Here is a 21,090-nt window from a genome sequence, read left to right as displayed (position 1 = left end):
TCTTCTGCCCACACTTCCAACCATTCCACTGACCTTCCTCTTCTCCCTTCAAGCCCAAAGCCATCCTAAGCCAGAGGAACATCAAGAGGTGGCAAAAAGAAGGCAAAGCCCGTCCAATATCTGCAGCTCAGTATCTCCTGGACTCTGGGCAGTCTCAGCAGAAAGGATAAGCTTTACACTATTAATATTTAGCTTTGTTACATTTCTAGATCATTATGAATAATGCTCCTCCTATAAAATGCTTCATTTACAAAAAAAATCTCTCCTCTTTTCAGTTAATCTGAATCAGAGCTATGTACATTTTGTACATTTCTTTGTGATGACCATTGCTGCAGTGCTCCAAAATTCATGAAAAGATTGGACCTTTTTATCTGTTTTATAGATAAAAACATTCTGGATGTGTCTCAGAAAGCCTGCACTTTTCTGTCATCAGTCTGATAGTAATTGCCATGCAGAAAGAGTAACTTCTATTCCTGCCAGAGCAGGTGAAGAAGGTCTTTGATACACACCAGACTGTTGGTTCCTCATCCCACCAAACACACTGCTATTATTTCAGCAGGGAACTCTTGCAGGGACTGGCTCCACCCTGAGCTGTGTGAACACTCCCAGCTGTGCAGCCCCAGAGCTGGGCAGAACCTGCCCTGCCCTGCCCCAAACAGCACCAGCTCCAATGGCAGAGCCAACTGCAGCACCCACAGACTACAGACAACGTTACAGGTGCACTTTTATCCCCCCAAAGTGATGCAGAATCCTGTCCTTACCTGGACAGAGTTTCCAGCTGCTGGTCGACCTCCTGAAGCCTCTCCCAGTACCCACTGGCAAGCTCCTGGTACTCCTGGATCACCAAGGACTTCAGGTCAGGGTAAGGGCACTCCAGAGACAGCAGCTCGGCAGGAACCTCATGGAAAAGCCCATTTTTCTCCTCAGAAGAGCCTGCTAATGCCTGCAATGAACAAATGCTGCTCAGAACCCTGCTCTGCATCACATTTCCTCTCTCAAGAAATTGCTAATTGAACTTACAAGGAAAAGCTTACATTTGCTTTATAGTCTTCAAGCTCTCTCTCCAAAGCCAGACTTTCATGGATAAGACCTTCCAAAACTGCCTTCTGCTGCTTCTTCACAAATTTGATCTATTTCATCAAACATGTTGCTGTTACTCCTTTATCTTGTTACAATATGAAAGCTCTTATTTAGAAACAGAGGGAATTCCAGCCCTACACTGCTACAGATTTCAGTGAGCAGATCTACACCATGGCAAGCAGGGAGGTCACAGGACACTCCACGTGCCAGGAACAGCCCCAAAATTTAACACAAAAATAAATGCAAATGCTAAAACTATGGTGATAATAAATTGCAAAATAAAGCTGAAACACCAACCTGCTGTAACATCCCAAAGGAATTGCTCTCAGGTTTCTGACAAGATTCCTCTGAGAGGTGACGCTGCATTTCTGCCATCCTGAGTTCCAAACCCTCCTTCAGCTGCCAGACAGGAATGAGTGTGTTTGTTTGGAAAGTGTCCCTCTCCTTGGACAATTCCTGCTCTGCATCCAAAGGAAACAAAGCTTTCTCAAACACACAAAATACTACACAGCACTGTGCTTTCCAAATCTAAACCTGTCAAGATAGGGATTTAAAAACTCAAATACACAATTCAGATAATTTTGACTCCACAAAAATAATTAAGGAATTAATAGAAATTCTTACCTAAGTCCCTCAAATCCAAAAAAAAGTTGTGCTTATAGCTTTCTTCATCAAGAAAAGTCTTTATTTCTCCTTCTGCTTTTTGCCTGAAAGGTATGAACATGGATTTTATAGAAGCTTTAATTTCTTATTCATTATATTTGCAAGGATGATAAGCCTCAAATGCTCCCAACAATTAATGAAAAGGGGGATTCTTTGCCTGGGAAGGTACAAAGTGCAGGACTTGGACCAGGAAGCCACAAATGTTCCTGTTGATCTGTGTCTGTACAGCACCCAGGGCAACAGACAGGAACAGTAATAATGTTCCCAGTTATTAGTGTGAACTCCACACACACATCTGGAGACAGATATGATAAAGGAATGCCAAAGGAATTCAGACTGAAAACTTCTGATACAACAACTCTGTCTGCTGGAGTCTTTCTTTAGCAAGGACTCCCTCAGGCTGCTCAGCTCTTACCTGCTCTCCCTCAGCCTCTTGTGCTCTTGCCACCACACCTGCCGGTGCTGTTTCAGCAGCATTTGCTCTTTGTTAATTTTGGAAACTTGCTCTGTCTTTTTAATCTGCAGGGAAAATTAAGAATTGTATTTTGAATCTGTTCAACAGCTTTATCATATGCCCTCATACTGAAACTTTTAACTACAGAATGATGAACCTGATAGCTTTTTTCTAAAGAACAATATGTTCAAGTGTAGCCAATTTTCATGAAAAAAAGTTTATTCCATGTCAAATCATAATTAAATGAGAGGAGAACATGAAAAAAAAAAATGCAGTCCATTTTCTTCTTTGCTTTCCCATCCCTGTGTCCCAGGAGGTGAAGCAGGGAGGAAAATGAGCAGGAGAAAGAAAAATTCTTACAGGTGGGAAGATGAAAGAGCGAAAGTGTGTCTTTCAAGAAAAGAATTTCAAAAATGTGTTACTAAAAAGTGTATTTTTACAAAATGTATCCAATTAAAGAGGCTCTGAAACTGTCTGAGAGCTTCACAAAAACATTGCCTCACACTTCAGATGAAGTAGGAACACCCACTTTTGAGACAGATGCAGTTCCTGCCAGAGGAGGTGCCGGGAGAGGCTGCAGAAGGGGCAGCCACGCGACTCTGGCTCCCCAACAGTGAAGGGAAAGGGACACGTTTCCTCTCACCTCCTGCCACTGTGACTGGCTCTGCCCTCTCAGTGCATGTGAGGACAAAATCTCTTTCCCACCCCTCTTTGTGCTGCCTCCAGAACACCTGTCCTGTCCTCACTGCTGGCCCAGCAGCTTCTGGTTCCAAGACCCCTCTGATTCAGCAGCTCCCACAGTTCAGACACAGGCCCTTTTCTCCCTCCCCAGAACCTCCTTCCTGCAGAGATATTATTCCATGGCAGAATGGTAGGAAGAGAAGGAAAAAACACGGGAAAGTCTTGTCTTAGTTCATAACAGGGAGAAATAATGAAGATCTCACTCCAGACCTAGTTCAGCAAAGGAATCATGTTTTGAGTCAAAAATATTCTGGGTTTTCCCTTGGCTCAGGTGGAACCAGCCTGCAATTGCCCTGCCCAGGGCGAGCTGCACAAACCCAGCCGTGCCCCTCTGTGCTCACAGGCATGAGAGAACACACAGACACAGACAGACACACACACACACAGACGTGTCCCACTCCTGCCCCACTGGGTCAGGGACAGCAGCAGGGGAAGCTGCACAAACCCAGCCGTGCCCCTCTGTGCTCACAGGCATGAGAGAACACACAGACACAGACAGAGACATGTCCCAGTGTGTCCCACTCCTGCCCCACTGGGTCAGGGACAGCAGCAGGAGAAGCTGCACAAACCCAGCCGTGCCCTTCTGTGCTCACAGGCATGAGAGAACACACAGACACAGACAGAGACATGTCCCAGTGTGTCTCACTCCTGCCCCACTGGGTCAGGGACAGCAGCAGGGGAAGCTGCACAAACCCAGCCGTGCCCTTCTGTGCTCACAGGCATGAGAGAACACACAGACACAGACAGAGACATGTCCCAGTGTGTCCCACTCCTGCCCCACTGGGTCAGGGCGAGCTGCAGGACTGCTCTGTGCAGCACCTACAGCCAGTCAAGGAGGGTTCCAGCAACCCCCCAGTCACAGCCCCTCAGCCACCACCACCAAAGCCCTAATCCTCTTTTTGAAGCTAGAAATGTTTACACATCTGAACCCAAGTCCAGTACAGCTGGTTTCCAGACAGCCTCCTAAGGAAGAAGGTGGCTGGTCCCTTGTGCTTGGCAGCAAACCTGGCTGGGGGGTGTTTCTGGGGTGAGAAGCTGCCCCAGGGGGCACGGAGACACTGTGTGACTGTGGCTGTGCCACGGGGGAGCTGGAGCACAGCCATGTCATGCTTTCCACCACTGCCTCACAATGCTTTGGAATCAAAGATAATGTCTCCCTATTTTTATTGCATACATATTTCCAAGTCTGAGAAGTTACTTACAGCTTCCTCTTGATTGCATTAGGTGCTTGAAACTAGACTGCAGCAAACAGAACACTGTATTTAAAGCAATCTGAAAATACACACATGTTCAAACTGGTTCTAGAACTACAGTGAAACAAAACTGCATCTGTACATATGCTCTTGAAATTATTTTATAACAACAGTAATGCCATTTACAGATTGGAGTACAACTGCTGCAATATTACCCTTTTTTCCTGTGTGTGCTGCCTTTCTATTTCTTAAACAGTCAACAGCTGATTTACCATTTCTTTCTTTGGTCCTGCCTCAAAGGAGGAGTAACCCAGCTCTTCTAAACGTGCATAGCCTGAATCAGCAACAAGGAGTGGTAGGTGGGAACACAGACTATTCTCTGTGGAGCTTTCAGAATATATATGTACTTTACTACCTACTCAGGTGGAAAACACTTGAAAAGATGAAAAACCAAAAGATGAAAAATTAAAGTTTGGATTGAATTCAGTAGAATTTTGTACTGCCAGTCCCTGAAGAAATACCTGCCAGAGCCTTTGGTACATGACCCCTACATGCAATGAAGGAAGCAATACTTCCAGAAAGGATGTAAGTGTATTTTTCTCATTCACTGTTGCCCTTCTCTGGTATTAAATAGGCTCCTTGTTTACCACTTGAGCTGTACTGCACCTATTTATACCCCTCTGTCAAGCTCTACATTCACATTTTATGGCTATAAAACACTTCCAATTCTCTTTTTAAGATCTACCTCAGCTTGACTTTCAGAAATCCTTGCTTCATTTCTTTTTGTTTGGTTAATTTCCTGGGCCAACCTTCCCATTAGTTCCCCCAAATTCTTCACTGCCTCCAATTATTATGCAGTAAGTTTGGATGAATTTCCCCAAAGCACTTCAATACAAACTTCTGCTGCCTCTTGAGGAAGCAGAGTCCACAGTCCTCTCATATTTTGCATCTCTGACCCAGAGCAAGACCACACATTGATATGAACACACCAAACCACAGTAACACTGGGATAAACTCTCCTAACTGGCCTCCTTTGGCTGAAGTCACAGCAATTTGCTGTCCCTATTCATGCTCAGGTTCCTTGGGGCTGGGAGAAGAAACACGAGCACTGAGGTTCAAGAGCATTCCCATTACAAATAACACAAAAATCATACCTTTAGCTGAGTTTTTTCAGAGGCCATTTTTGCCTTTGCAGCGAGTTCATAGAGATGTTTGTAGTCAACAGGTTTGTACTTCTGGCTGCAAAGAGCATTTCCTGCAGGAATCACTGGATTGTCTAGTTATCACATAAAACACATAAGGTCATTTCAAATTCTAGAGAAATAATTTATGAGTCATAAAATGAAACCATTATAGATAGAAATTAGAACCACTGTATTTGAAACACTGGAAGTTTCCATAACAGAGTGTGTCAGCTGGTGACTGAATTTGAAACAAACATGAGCCAGTAGAAGTTATGTAAGAAACAGTAACCACCTGCCTGTTTAGAAAAGTTAATTTTAAAAACATTTTTACCTGTAAATTTAATTAATAATACACTTTAAACTGCATTTACTGGAATTTTAGTAGCTTCCAATACAGAAATACCCAAGTTTCAACATATGCATTCTTCTTGCACCAAGTGGAAAACTGCCCCAATGTTTATTGTAACCTCTGGATTGAGCAACAGAAGTAATTTTTTTCTAATAGGTATAAAAACTACCAGTCCCATGCAAAGGGAATGAGTTGCAATTCCATTTCCTGTTGCATCTGCAGCCACCCAGACCAGCAGTTCCACCTGAATGAAGCCAGACAATCAGCCCTGCAAACCTTGCTGAATGGGACTTGTCATCAGGAGAGGAGGACACTGGAGGTGATCCAGACAGACCTGCCCAACACTCATGGACAGATAGATTTCCTGCCTGGTGGGGCTCCCAGTCAGCACAGAACTGCAGTTTCCTCCTCCTCCTCCTCCTGCAGAACAGTTCCAGGGGCAGAGGACACACCCCTGCACAGAGGGAGGAAGGCTCCTCCTTTCCCCTCCTCACCAGACCTCGTTTCCTCCCCACCAATCTGCTCAGCACATCAATTATTCCACCAGGCTGTACCTCTGGTCTTGTGTCATGACTATTTCTTTATTCTCTACATACCTTAAACCAAAAGCATTCAGTAGTTTGATCCACTAAATTCTTCCATTTTATCCTGTGAGCTTAGTACAAATAATCTGCTTTCCCCAGTTCTGAGGCCTGCAGGCAGCTTTGTTAAGCCCCCTATGTGGGTTTTTATTCCCATCAATCCAAATTTGAAGTACTCATCCCTAAGTCAGCAAGATTCTACGTGAAGATTTTTTTCCCTTCTTTCTGAGGTTGCTTCCAACATTGTCCAGCAGAGATCACGGAGAATCATTCCATGTTCTAAGAGGTGAAAGCTCCAGGCCCCAATTCTCTGAAAAGCCCCTCATCCCATTTTCCCTCCTAATCCCATTACTGCTGCATTAGAGCTCCAGGGCCCTACAGGCACCCCTGCTCTGCCAGGAGTCACCCCCAGGCAGTGACACTCCTGTCCACACACATGGGAGGAGGAGGGTCTGTCCATGGGAGATGAACTCCCAAACCAGGGCCGTGACACGTAGGATGCAAACCTTGTCTTTAAAATACAATGTATTGGTTGTGTCCTGTATTTTACCAAGACAATAAATTTTACATACATACACAAAAATATGTACACACATGAATAATAACATAAAACACTGAGCAGCTGTGGCTGCCCCATCCCTGGGAGTGCCCAGGCCAGGCTGGAGCAACCTGGGGCAGTGGGAGGTGTCCCTGCCCATGGCAGGGGGTGGGACTGGAGGAGCTTTGGGGTCCCTCCCACCCCAAAATGAGCAGAGGCACAGCAGCTTCTCGAGGCAGCTGGGACCTGCACAGAGTATTTCATAAGCAGTTGATAAAACAATTAAACTTGATCCTGATGGCATACATACCTCCATCACTAATCCTTGGAGTTGAAAACAATGTTCCATGGTCCAGTTCACCCATTTTTAGTTTTTAGGTGTTTTTATGTCTGTTGAGAAGAAAACAGATGTTTTGAGAATACTAATACTGTGGATGCAAGCCAGAAAAACATTCAAAAATATCTGCTATTTTCTAAGGAGAGGCACATCTCACTAAAATGTAATTAGACAGAAATTCCTCAAGTTCATCTTTCATTCTAAGAGGGATTTCATGTGCCTCATATTATTCAGCAGCCAAGAAAACAAAATATTATTTTCTTGATGAATCTGTGATGCTGTCACATAAATATCTAGTCTTTGCTTTGTGCTTTTCAAAATATAACAAGTTCCTTGACCCAAAAGTAAGATCACGTTTTGAAGTGTTCTTTGCTTTATTGAATGAGGCCTGAGAAGATCACTCTGTTCTTGCTTTACAGACTGTCTGGATCCCTCTGAGAGCCTCTCTGTTAACCCCTGAGAACCCCAGTCAGCTGTTCAGCAGCAGTGGCTCAGGCCCTGGGGAGCAGCTGCATCAACCACCCCCATCCTCATGGGACTAACGTGGCATTTAAGATAAAATAAGTTGCACAATGCTGTGAAAAACCTTTGAAGACTCAACCCCCTTATTTCCACCTGGGCGCCACCCCAAGTCAGGCACACAAATAACAGCAACAGATCCAACTGAGGTGTTCCAGCTGAACTGAATCAATGGCTGAGTCACACCAGAAGGGGAAGGTCATGTCCAACCAGGCTTCCCATGAATCCTCTCCCTCAAACCCAGCTCCACTGAGCCAAAAGTTCCTGCACAAGGTTCTTCATTTTTGTCACACCTTTGACTTGTGTCTGGTCCCCCAGCACAGTAAACAGCAAAGCAGCAAAGACTGTTTGTTGCTGTATCATGGAGTTATTTTCTCACTGTTCCAGAGACCTGAACTGGGTTATCCCTACAAATTCCAAGGATGGCACAATGCAACAAGGTGGGAAGGAAGAGCAGAGGAATCAATGGAAAGGGTATTACCCTAACAGGGAGCTACTAATGCCAGTCAAACAGAGATGTGAGACTGCAGCAAAGGACAGTCACACTGTACTTTCCTGAGAGCCCCTGGACATTCTGCAGGACAGAATCATCCAAACAACTGCAGTGTAAAAACCCAGCCCAGATGGACAGCAGCTCCATGAAAGAGCTTCCACCCCTCCTGCAAACACACAGTAACTGCAGTTGGAATTACAGGCACCCCCCTCACTGCTGCACCTCTGGCTCAGTGTGAGGCTCATCCTGCCCAGGGAACTGTGCAAGGGGCACAGCAAAGGAAACCCGTGAGCACCAGGGGCTGCTCCACAGCCAAGCCAAGGGCAAACATGGAATGCTCAGGGCTAAAGTGTGGCCCTCTCAGAGCCCCTCCATGCAGCCTCCAGTGCCTTCAGCAAGGCCACCAGAGTGTCCCTTGCAGCCAAATGCCACCTGTCCCCACGTGAGCATGGCCACTCACTGATAAAGGGCCTTTGCAGGGCTGTGCTGGAAGGATTTGACAGGATCTCTGGGTCAGAATCTGCACTGAATGTCACCATCTGATCACAAACACTGAAATTCAGAAAACACAGAAACAGGCAAATACAGGAGGGAGTTCTCTGTGCTTTTGAAACTCCAGTGTGTGTTTTACAATCCCATGGTCACCTGCACATAAATTCCCAGTTCTACCCCAAACCCTGCACCCTCCTGGAAAGGCAGGGAAAAAGGAAGGAAGGAAAACGTTGGCACATTCATACTGCTGATTCTGTTTCTCTCTTACAGCAAGTATTTGGTTTCAATATAACACTGCCAGATTCATCCAGACAATCGAGGCAATTCTCCAGCCCAGAAACAACTCCAGCCCATTTGTCATGCTAATGTTTTATCTGTGCATCAGCTTATCTACATACAACTTCCCAACTGCAGAGATGCTTCGCTTAAATACGTTTTTTAAAAAATTCAAATTAATTATATATGTAAAGCTTTAAGGTAGGGATTTATACAACACAGTAATGTATAGTATTCACCTTACCTGTTTCTTCAGGATGCACAAAGACAGTTTAAATATTGCTTCTTTTCCCTCTTAGAAAGGTCAGCCACACACAGGCTTCCCTTTCTGTTTCTAGTTGTCACTGGAAGTACAACAAGAAATGCTCCATCACCAACACACAAATCTTTAAGTTACAGGCTGGTAATTTCAAAAGGCATGTAAAAAGATTCTTTTTATTCAGGTTGTCTACAAGTCTAGGTCAGGTTTAGTTCAGCATCCCTGGTGTCATAATTCCCTTAGATTTCCAGGCTCCAAAATCATCATCCTGGAGGAGGGGAAAGCAGACACATCATGGAATTCTGTAATTATAAATGGGAACAGAGAGGGAATCAAAGAAAGAAAAGTGAAGCCCTGCACACTGGCATCATTTCCACGGAATTCTACAATACTTTGTGGGAAGTCCAGCACAATTATGTGACAATCTTCCATTGAATTAACATTGAAGAGAAAAAATTCAAAACACTAACAATAAAAACTCAAATTCTTTGCTGAATTTCACCCTTCCCTTGAAGAGCAAATACCTGAACTTTTTTTATCAACCAGTCTAAACCTTTTAGAGATCTTTTTCTTAGAAAGATCATTTCACAATTCAGTGACTCCATCAGGAAAACGTGAATATTCAGCTGTGGATTGGTATTTGTGTGACACTATTGGTGATATTAATAATGTAAGAGTGAAGAGTAACTGCACAAAATCTTTTCTTGCCCCCTCAAAGCAGGGGCAGACCCTCACAAGGATCCCAGACAAGCTTGGCTGTTCTCCAGCAGAGCCATCAGGGCTCTTCAGACCAGCAGCAGCACTTTAAACAACAGCAAGTTCTCTGGAGGGTGCTGGGTGCTGTGGTTAATATTTACACAGCAATGCTGATTTTCCTTAGCAGAGACAGCAGCAGGGCTATCACCCTCCCAGCCTGCAAACACAAATAAATAGATCTGCATTGCACTTGAAGGAGCTTGTCTGCACAGGGTTTGGGGCACCACGTGGGCTCTGGAGATCTGCACCAGGAGCAGCTCCCACCGAGTCACCAGAATTCTCCACAAAGGCAGGAAAATGTATCTACAAAGGGAAACACAACATGGGACAGTCCTGACTACAGAGCAAGACACCAGAGCTCCCTGCAAAGCCAAAAGGAGACCCTTGCCCAGTGAAGGCTGCTCAGCTTTGCCTGCGAGCACTGGCCAGTCTGGGCACCCACCGTCCCCAGGCTGGAGGGAGGGAATTCAGGGGTGCCCTGAGTGCAGGGCACAGGGCAAAGAACCGACCTCAGAAGATTCTCTGGCTGCTCTTTGCACATCAGCAAAGAGCACAGAAAGGACACTGAGGCCTCACCTTCAGCTGTCCCCATCCCCGTGGATCCACCACAGAGCGCTCAGGCAGCGCCCACAGAGCTCGGGGCTCCTGCACTGCCCCAGGAGACCCAGGAAATCCTCCCATCCCTGGGACTCAGGGGATCCCTGATCCAGGAGATCCTCCCCATCCTTGGGACTCAGGGGATCCCTGATCCAGGAGATCCTCCCATCCCTGGGACTCAGGGGATCCCTGATCCAGGAAATCCTCCGATCCCTGGGACTCAGGGGATCCCCTGATCCACGGGATCCTCCCATCCCTGGGACTCAGGGGATCCCTGATCCAGGAGATCCTCCCATCCCTGGGACTCGGGGGATCCCTGATCCAGGAGATCCTCCCATCCCTGGGACTCGGGGGATCCCTGATCCAGGAAATCCTCCCATCCCTGGGACTCAGGGGATGCTCTGATCCAGGAAATCCTCCCATCCCTGGGACTCAGGGGATCCCTGATCTAGGAAATCCTCCCATCCCTGGGACTCAGGGGATCCCTGATCCAGGAGATCCTCCCATCCCTGGGACTCAGGGGATCCCTGATCCAGGGAATCCTCCCATCCCTGGGACTCAGGGGATCCCTGATCCAGGGAATCCTCCCATCCCTGGGACTCAGGGGATCCCTGATCCAGGGGATCCTCCCATCCCTGGGACTCAGGGGATCCCTGATCCAGGAGATCCTCCCATCCCTGGGACTCAGGGGATCCCTGATCCAGGGGATCCTCCCATCCCTGGGACTCAGGGGATCCCTGATCCAGGAGATCCTCCCATCCCTGGGACTCAGGGGATCCCTGATCCAGGGGCTCCTCCCATCCTTGGGACTCAGGGGATCCCTGATCCAGGGGATCCTCCCATCCCTGGGACTCAGGGGACCCTCTCATCCCTGGGCCTCGGCAGATCCCCTGACCTCTGTGATTCAGCAATTTCACACAGCACAAAATCTCCTCCTATTTCTCATTCTTCCAAGCACAACCCCTGCAGAATCAGATGCAGCTGATTTTTTTCCTACTTCCTCTTGTATTTCTGGCTCATGGAAAGTAATGCAAACATCTCAGGGCATATCTAAGTTTTACCAACAGTCACTAGATTTTACATCTGGCAGTGCTCTAATCACCTTCATCCTTTTGCTCTTGAAGAGACCACTGGAAGTTTTGTACTGTATAACCTTAAAAGAGTAATTTCAACCATATTAATGCTCTCATTAAATTCTGAGAGCTGTTAGCATTTCTCCTGGTTGTGGAATCAGTATTAAATGGGGAAAGGAAATCAGTTTAGGGTGAGGCTTAGCACATTTACATCATAAAGGCACTTTACAAAGACAGAATTATTTGTAGGTTTAAACCCAAGAAATGTAACTGACAGGTGATTAATTGTGGGGGTGCTTGCTCAGCCCCTGCCCAGCAAGCTCCCTGTCAGCTCCAATTGAAATCCTGCACTGAATGCAAGCTACATTTTACAGCCCAGACTTACCATTCCTCATGAAAATTATTAATTTTTAAAGGTTTGCAGCTGCTTGAACAGAGCTAATGAGTTACAGGTAATGTGTTTTTTTCCATACACTTTTGTGTTCTGGAATCTAAAATACTGAAAGAGTAGAAATACCAATGTCAGTAGAGTTCACTGCATGGAGCACATTTTTGCCTTCACAGGTACAACAGAATAACTTAAATTTCCCTATCTTCTTTCTAAAGGGGGAGTATCCAGTAAGCAGCACTCCCTACAAGCAGAGTAACTACACATCCCTTGCCACACTTTCTTTGGGAATAGCTTTGTTTCTGTGGCATTTTTTTAGCCATTAGTTATTAACATCCATAAAATGCAGCTTGAACCAACACACTGTCCAGGAACTTGGTCAATCCACTTATTATTTGTGACCAGAAAGATTCAGAAGATATTCCAGAAGAATGACACCTTAGCATTTAAAACTTTAAAACACTCTTTAGGACAGTGACAAGGAAATCACTCACGAGAGGAAAGGAGAGCTGTAAAAGAAGGAGGAAAGGAGCTGCCTGAGGAGCTCTGCCAATCAGCACTACGAGCTGTACAACTGCCCGGGGGATGCAAACTGTTCTGTGAGTGCCAGCAATGCCCATCCACGTCTGGCAGAGGAGCAGCACAAACCTGGGCTCCCCCAGGGCCAACTCCAAGCTGGCTTTGGATTATTGTCCTGCCTTCCCCATCAGCTCGCAGAGTTCCAGCTCTGCTCTTCATGGTCAAAAACAACACCAAGGGATTTAGAAATAAATTAAAACAAAACCAGGTCAGGGTCAGAAACTTCAGCTGGATAAAAAGGAAGGGAATACCACCTGACAATTTCATTAGTGCACCATACCTTTAGTAGGGTTAAGATTTTATTAGGTTAAATAAAACAAATCAGGGTGAAGAGACATTTCAAAATTATGACTAATGTAAAGGCCTTATGAAACATCTGTCCTTAGAAAAATAACTGCCCAAGGAGCTGACAATCTGGTCTTTCCCAAGCTTAGAAGAAATGCCAGTTCTCTGCTGCACAGTCAGCCCTCCTGCCCCCTTTGTTGGGTTCCTCACCACCTGAGCACCATTACTGCTGATAAACCTGGGAAGGGAGTCCCACACAGGGACTCTCATCTGCCCCTGTAGGGAAGGCAAACCCAACCTGTTCATGAAAAGCTGGGAGTACCTGAAAGCTTTAAGGAACTGGGCCCATCACCCCCTTCCCTCCACAAACCCCTTCACTGCTGTCCCTGCACAGCTGCCACGTCAGCACCACTCTCCTGTCACAGATCTGGGGAGCAGCTTCCTAATCTGGGCCCATCTGCCAGCCCTCAATGCCAGGCTGCTCCTGACACAGGAAACACTGGCCTGCTGGAAAAATAACCATCCATGCCAGCAAGATTAGCAGCAGCAGAGCTGCTCCTCGGGATTGTTGACTTATTTACCAGTTCAGCAAATTGTTCAGGTCTCATCTTTCCACTGACACATTCTGATTTACTGTCAGCATGTGAACAAACTTTCACATATTCACCTTAGCTTTCCCTCCTCTGAAGGGAAAGCAGGAGAAAACATCTCCAGGAGCAGAACCAATGCAGAAAAAAAACCTTATGGCCCATTTTCTGTAATTTTAGGGCTACTGTGTCTTAACCAAGTCCTTGTTCCCTTCTGGCCAACCCATTTCTCTGCTTCACAATGATGTCATACATTTGTATTTGATCTCAGTCTTTCCTGGACATTATTTTCTGTTATCACAATTTCAACATTATGACCTCACTAAAACACAGACAATGAATGCTGAGATGGTTTTGGAAAAGGACAAGAACTTTATCAACCTGTATTTTATCTTCAGTAACTAGAAAATGTACCAATCAAAATGATAAAAGCACTGCCAGATAAATTTATTTCTGCTTTAATGCCAACATAGCTCAGAATCTCTCCAGTACTGTGAGAGTCCATCTAAGCCCAAATTCAGACACTGCTTCAAGATTTTACTCACACTCCAGTACAGCCTCTGCTGGGAGTCTGGGGGCACCTTAGAGAGAAGCACAAAAACCCAACCAGAAGCCCCTGCACACAGAAACCTGTCCCCAGGCACACAGCTCAGCTCTGCCCACAAGCAGACACAGCTAAATCTTTCAGCAGCACAGAAAGTACAAGGTTTGCCAGTCCTCTCTCCTCCTTTTGGTAATTTAGAGTTTCACAATTGTGGACTCTTCTAGGCAACAGCAAATGGGACCTCTTTAAAGATTCCATCTCCAACTCAAGCAAACACTTCAGTGTGTTCTTAATGGCAACCTTTGCTGTGCCTGAGGGGTGACCTCAGTTTATTCCTACACATGGAATCAGCCAACATGAGGCAAGATCCTCCTCCCTCTCATTTAAATAGAAATGAAACTCCCCAGTGTTAGTCAGCACTTCTGGAGCAAGCAGAGCCTGCCCCAGGCTGCTCCTGGGCCCGAGTCAGGCCCTGGTTCCACAACGGGGTGTTTGACCAGTGACTTTAAAGGAGACACATTCCCCTGTCTGATTCCACAAGTCACTTGCACACGTAAATATTGGCAAATTTGGGTCTCGAGTGCCACTTTTCCCTGCCAGCTGAACTGCTGCTCATGCCCTGAAGGGCAGCATTGCTGGCAGGGGCACAGTCTGAGCCCTGGATGTGCCTCCTCAAACACAGGGGTTTGGGCTTGGTTTAAACCAGTCACGGTATTAAAGGCAGAGGTCAATAACGTGAATCACCATCTAATGGCACCGTCAGGGACAGCGCAGCTGCTGCTCTCCACAATCCTCAGGGAGGCTCAACCAGCTCCCTGCAGGGTGTGCATCACCAGCACCACCACCTGAAAACCTGGAACACACCGTCGCTGGGAACCGGGATTGCTGGTTAGGACAGATGTTCCTAAAAAATACAAGCTCAGAAAAATAAACCCCAAACACAGAAATCCCTCGTTCTCAGTGCTCTCTTTTGAATATCTGGAGATTCCTTGAAAATTTGGGGAAGGCTTCCTTTAATATTCTGAAGTTCAATGGAAATGTTAATTGCTTAGTTACTGCGTGTTTTCATTGGAAAAAAAGGGGTATTAATAGGAAGTTGTTGGAACCCTGTCATGCTAATTATTGTCAGGGAAAAGAGGCAAAGAATCACTCCCATTGTAGGGCACAGAGTGCAAACAACAAACAAATAATGAGCTTGATCCCTTAATCAGATCTGTTCTCCTCTGGTAGAACTAACTATCTGAAAATGGCACCCATCCAGAACCTGTTAATCTTGCAGCAGTGAGTGCTTTCCCCAGGAAAATACAGTATAATACTCCTATAATTCAGTGTCAAAACAGTTGCTAGACAAGTCCCACAGTTTGATTGCAATTGAAATTTACATTCCCCTGAAGAAAGAATTATGGATCTGTTTGAAATAAAGTCAAGCCTCAGAAATGGTGCATTCCCAAAAGAGACATAGTCCTTTTTGTCTATGATAATCTCATTACTTCCTCATTAAGTAAAACTTAATCCAAAGCAGGGAGATCAATTTGAGGAACACTTAAAACAATCAGCCTCATGGACTGCTCTGTCACCCTGCAGGGGCAGGGAGGGCCTCACCTGCTTTCCAAGGACCTCCTTGTTACCAGAGAACACCATTCCCCCTCCATCCTTTGGATGCTCTTAGAAAACCCAAGATACAATAAACTTGAAACACACTTGATACAGAGAAAACATTGCAACAAACAGATAAAAGAAAGGAAGTAAATGTGTTGGAAGTTGACAAGTTGACATAGAATAGGTGGGAAATGAAGTCACGGGTGTCCCCTTGGATCCAGTGAGTCAGGTGGCACTTCAGGTTGTTTTGCTTTGAACACAACAAGCCCAATCCACTTTCCCTGCCCCGGTGTGTTGATTCCAAAGCTCCAGCCGGCACAGGAGGCAACGGCAAGGTTTGACAAAGAGAGGGGAAAGGAGAAATCCTCTGGTGCTTCTGGGGGTTAATTATCACAGAACTGTTGGGGTGGGAAGGGACCCCAAAGCCCATCCAGCCCCAGCCCTGCTGGGCAGGGACACCTCCCACTGTCCCAGGGTGCTCACAGCTCCATCCAGCCTGGCCTGGAACACTCCCAGGGATCCAGGGGCAGCCACAGCTTCTCTGGACAATTCCTGGCATGGGGCTGAGCAATCCTGGACAAAATCCTGCTTTGCTGAGCTGGAGACAGAAATTCAGAGGCATCATTTACAGACTTCTGTATTTGAACAGGAGAAATTTGCAGTTTTATTACATCTTTTTATTAATGTTCCATCTAGCTTTCTATTTATTACTTCCATGGATAACAACAGTTAACAACAATATGCTTGAAGATATTCATTTAAAGATTTATTGGAAGATGTGAGGCTGAGTTATCCATTATAGCACTCTATAATTTTCTTCATTACTGAAGAAATAACAAATGTTTTAAATCGACCTGTAACTGCCTGGTCCATAAATCATTCCTGTTATTGGCTCTGCTGTGTGGAGAGTGGGATGTTTGGAAGGTGCAGCAAACAACTTGCCCCTCTGCAGCTCTGCATCCATCACACAAAGCACTCACACCTGCAGAATCCTTTCAGCACTACAAAATAAAGATGCTGTAACACAAACCTGCAGAGAACCAACGTTCCTGCAGTACAGAACAGCACCTGGGCTTTGCACCCCTGTCCAGAGCAGGATCTGTGCTGCACCACGGGAATCTCAGAGGTGGATTCCAGGTGCAATAATGCAGGGCTGAGGGGTAAGGGTGCAGCTTTACAGGCAGGGATAGGTAGGGATGGTTTGCTCCTCAAAGCAGCTGCAGCAGGACAGCGTGTTTGCAACAGGCACCACATCTGCTACACCGTCAGGCACTGAAACAATCAATATAAAGTAGCAGCAGTTCCGTGGGAGACAGGGAGAAAGCTCAGAGTAAGCAGCAGTCAGTGAGGCACTCTAAAAACCCCAACAAAAACCTGGGCTTAAAGAGCCTGTGCAAAGTATCAGGGCTCCAGTTTGTACCTTGCAGCCTCATTGCTCTCCAGATAAATCGACCGCTGTGATTTTGTTTCCAGGGCTGCAAAATGAACAATTGGAAATGTACTTTCAGAGTCATGATAGCTTCATTTTCTGTACCTACCTAAAGCCCAGATTTTCTCAAAGCAGGAAGGGAAACAGGAGTCCAGCTCCCTGTTTTATGGAATTAAAAAGGTGATTTGAAGTTGCCCTCACATTTTGCTCTTGCTTTCTGTGTAGTATTTCAAACTAAAGCATTTCCACCCACCACATTTCCATGCTGGCTTTGTTACTGATTTGGTTCAGAAACCCAAATCTGCATGGAAAGGTTCCCTGCCCCACTGCTGGAAAGGCCTCTGTATGGAAAGGCCTCCTTCCCACAGCTCTGCTACAGACCAGGTTGTGCCAGCCCCTCCTAAGGAGCTGCAGCCAAAAGGCAGCTGATTAGTTTATGCTGTTGGGGGTACAGACTATCAGGGCTTCAGGAATACACTACTCTAAATAAGTCCAATTTCTCCTTAAGCCAAGATACTTTTCCCTGTTACAGCCTGGGAGAAGCTGTGGCTGTCTGGAGTTGCAGTGATTTGCACATTTATGGTTCAATTCAGAGCAGTTCTGCATCTCTGCTGCCTCCCAGGCCCTTCCCTCTCCGAGCTGCAGGTGGGGCACAGCCAGGGCCAAGGGGACAGAGGAACCTGAGGGAGCAGGACCCTGCGAGGTTGGGCTGACTCTGTATTGCCAGCCCAGCTGATTTTTGTCTCAGCAGCACAGCAGGAGTCAGAGCAGAACGTTTGTCTGCAGCCTGAGAGAGAGAAGCCAGAGGGACAGACACTTCCTGTGATTTAGGAGCCACTGCAGGTTATTTTGTCAGCAGCATCAGTATAATTTTGTACAGCCTTTGCCAGTTTTGCTAGGCCAGATTCACAGAGTTGTGTTCAGGGAAGCATTTGGCACAACTTCACTTTAAATTATTGCATAATGTTGATGAAGTCCTACTACAAAAAACAACCCATGCTTGTCTGCAGCCTCCCAGTTACAGCCATGAGAAATGTACAGTCTGGAAATATGAATCAAGCTTTTTTCTTTCATTTCCTCCTTAATCATAAGGATCTTTAGATTTCAGTTTGAAATTCTGTACCCCCAGTCTGGTATGAAAGATTACAATTTATTTAATTTCTCAGCATTTTTCCCAGCCCTCAAACACAGCCTAGTACAAAGATGGGCAATATTCTGCTCAGCCTGAGAACTGCAGAGGATTTCAGCAGCCCTTCCCCTGTCCTTGAGCAGACAGGTACAAGTACCTGCATAGGTCAGAGATGGCCTGGTGGGGTTTTTCCTTTATCTGTGGGCTTTGGGGGTAGTTGTTTTCTGCTCTGGTTGTTCTTTTTTTTTACATGTTTCTACTTAGAAGGACCTGAAAAGCCACAGAACAGGCCAACTCTGATCACCTTGTCTTTATTGGACATCCCACTTGGTGATTCCTTCCCATCCTCTCACCCAAGCACCCACCTGGCTGTGGCCAAGTGTCCAGTTCTGTCACAAGCAGCCCTGACCCACAGGTGCATACCTGGGATCAAACCTGCTTTCACAATTGGCTCCAGCAACACCTGAGGACATCCCTTTTTCTGTGCCCCTGCAGCCCAAACACAACCCACACGCAGCTCCCGGGGCTGCACCACCTGGTGAGGAAACCTGTGGGGACAGGACGCTCTGCCTTGGCCAAGGGAAGGTCCCTGAGCCCACACTGTGGCCCAGGAAGCTGCTGCCCCTCCAACCTCCACCCTGCTGAAACAGCTGTCCAGGGCAAAACATGCAAAGCATTCCCCCTTGCTGCCAAAGGAGGAGGCCCCCCATTCCCGGTGCCAAAGGAGGAGACCCCCCCTCCATTCCCAGTGCCAAAGGAGGAGACCCCCCCTCCATTCCCAGTGCCAAAGGAGGAGACCCCCCCGCCTCCATTCCCAGTGCCAAAGGAGGAGACCCCCCCGCCTCCATTCCCAGTGCCAAAGGAGGAGACCCCTCCCCTCCTTCCCAGTGCCAAAGGAGGAGACCCCCCCGCCTCCATTCCCAGTGCCAAAGGAGGAGACCCCCCCGCCTCCATTCCCAGTGCCAAAGGAGGAGACCCCCCCCTTCATTCCCAGTGCCAAAGGAGGAGACCCCCCCCCCTCCATTCCCAGTGCCAAAGGAGGAGACCCCCCCGCCTCCATTCCCAGTGCCAAAGGAGGAGACCCCCTCGCCTCCATTCCCAGTGCCAAAGGAGGACACCCCCCCTCCTTCCCAGTGCCAAAGGAGGAGACCCCCCCTCCATTCCCAGTGCCAAAGGAGGAGACCCCCCCGCCTCCATTCCCAGTGCCAAAGGAGGAGACCCCCTCGCCTCCATTCCCAGTGCCAAAGGAGGACACCCCCCCTCCTTCCCAGTGCCAAAGGAGGACACCCCCCCCTCCTTCCCTGTGCCAAAGGAGGACACCCCCCCCTCCTTCCCTGTGCCAAAGGAGGACACCCCCCCATTCCCAGTGCCAAAAGAGGAGACCCCCCATTCCCAGTGCCAAGGGAGGAGACCACCCCCATTCCCAGTGCCAAGGGAGGAGTCCCTGTGCCCTCTGTCCCCAGTGACCTTCCCACTCCTCAGCACAGGCATCAGAGGCAGGAACAGGGCACTTCTTCAGGAAACTGATCCAACTGAAGAAACAAGAGCACATGTGGTGAGGAGGTTTCTGGGGAAACTGGATCAGCTGTGCAATCCAGCTGCCTGCACAGTTGCAGGATCCTGTTGCTGGCACAGGGAAGGCTGAGATACCCTGACAGGGCAGCATTGTCCGTCCCCTGGCAGCTGTGCCACAGCTCAGGGGCTCTGCCATCACAGGGCTGGTGCTCGTGCTGAGCACTCTGTAGGATCTGGAACCAAACACTCCTACTTGGTGCTTCAAAGCCATGAAAGAAAAACCAGAAGAAAATGCAAACAACCTGGCAGTATTCAAATAGTTTTCCTCAGTGTTTTGTTGTACCACAGGGAGAGCATAACCTGCACTCACAGCAGAGCAGTAATTCTGAATGGCACTGCCTGAAACAGAACATTTCTCTAAAAGCTCTTGCTGAAACAGCAAAACCTCAGCCCCCCACAGCTGCAGAAATACACCTGTCAGGTGCCACACCTCCCAGGTAACCAAGAAAAAGCAGGAGAACATTTAGTGCTTTTTATACCAAAAGAAATTACAGTTCCCAAATTACCCCAAATCAATTGTATCATGACTGACTGAGTGCCTGTGACACGAACACAATGGCTTGCAGAAACTTTTGAAATCAAATTGTAGGTTTTAACAAGGGAAAAACACCCCACACATCTAAATAATTTCCCATGTGAGTGGTAAACAGCTGCCTGTGTGTTCAGTTAGCCTGCCATGAGCATCACTCTCTTCACCAGGTATTTTTTCCCAAACCTTTGTAACTTCAGTATCTGTAATCTCTTATAGATAAAATAGAAAGTCCTAAATAGCCTCCAGGGGGAAGAAAAGGCGGAGACAGGAAAACAGTTTTTGTGACTGGTATTTGTCTTCATAATCCCCCATTTTCAAGGTCCAAGTGTTCTGTGCCAACAATTCTCACTTTTTAGCCACCATGCCTGCATTCTGACATGTGATAAGAAAACCTTGACAACATTGTAAGTATAGAAATAATCACTAAAATTAAAGATGGAATATATATAAAAACAAAGACTTGAATTTAATTCAGAATAGATTAAATGAAGCAGAAAAATATAAGGGCTTGAAACACTCAAAGAGCACAACAGCAGCAAAACAACCAGCAAATACCTGTTACCTGTGGTGCCATCTAACCCACTGGAAAACAAGCACAAGCAGTTCAGGACATCAGATTTAAGGCTCAAAGGAAACCAATAAGGCTCTGAAGGAAAACACAGCACTAGATCTTTATGAATTGCAAACACAGTGGAAACAAGACTTTCCAAGTGATGCTGAGAATGAAATAGACCATTTTCCTTTCCAGATACATCCCAGAGAAGGTGAATAAAAAGAAACTGTACTTGTTTGTTGCCGATCCTGAAACTGATACAAGAATTTAAACATATATTTGACAAAGGCCACTATCAGGTAATG

General features: G+C 46.6%; 1 protein-coding gene across 1 annotated transcript in view; it reads right to left on the bottom strand.

Annotated features, from left to right (window-relative positions):
- The window catches only part of CCDC148 (coiled-coil domain containing 148), a 70,840-nt gene that overhangs the window by 46,438 nt on the left and 3,312 nt on the right, over positions 1 to 21,090 (bottom strand). Inside the window, exons 2-8 of the mRNA XM_071562752.1 lie at positions 7,094 to 7,173; positions 5,286 to 5,407; positions 2,159 to 2,262; positions 1,705 to 1,787; positions 1,378 to 1,541; positions 1,035 to 1,130; positions 762 to 943 (exon numbers count right to left, since the gene is read on the bottom strand). Of these exons, the coding sequence (XP_071418853.1) occupies positions 762 to 943; positions 1,035 to 1,130; positions 1,378 to 1,541; positions 1,705 to 1,787; positions 2,159 to 2,262; positions 5,286 to 5,407; positions 7,094 to 7,148 (806 nt within the window). The 5' untranslated portion in view covers positions 7,149 to 7,173. The remainder of the gene's footprint in view (positions 1 to 761; positions 944 to 1,034; positions 1,131 to 1,377; positions 1,542 to 1,704; positions 1,788 to 2,158; positions 2,263 to 5,285; positions 5,408 to 7,093; positions 7,174 to 21,090) is intronic.

Source organism: Pithys albifrons, chromosome 8 (genome assembly GCF_047495875.1).
Source record: "Pithys albifrons albifrons isolate INPA30051 chromosome 8, PitAlb_v1, whole genome shotgun sequence".
Lineage (NCBI taxonomy): Eukaryota > Metazoa > Chordata > Aves > Passeriformes > Thamnophilidae > Pithys > Pithys albifrons.
Note: the sequence above shows the minus strand (reverse complement) of the source record. Positions and strands in the feature narration are given on the sequence as shown.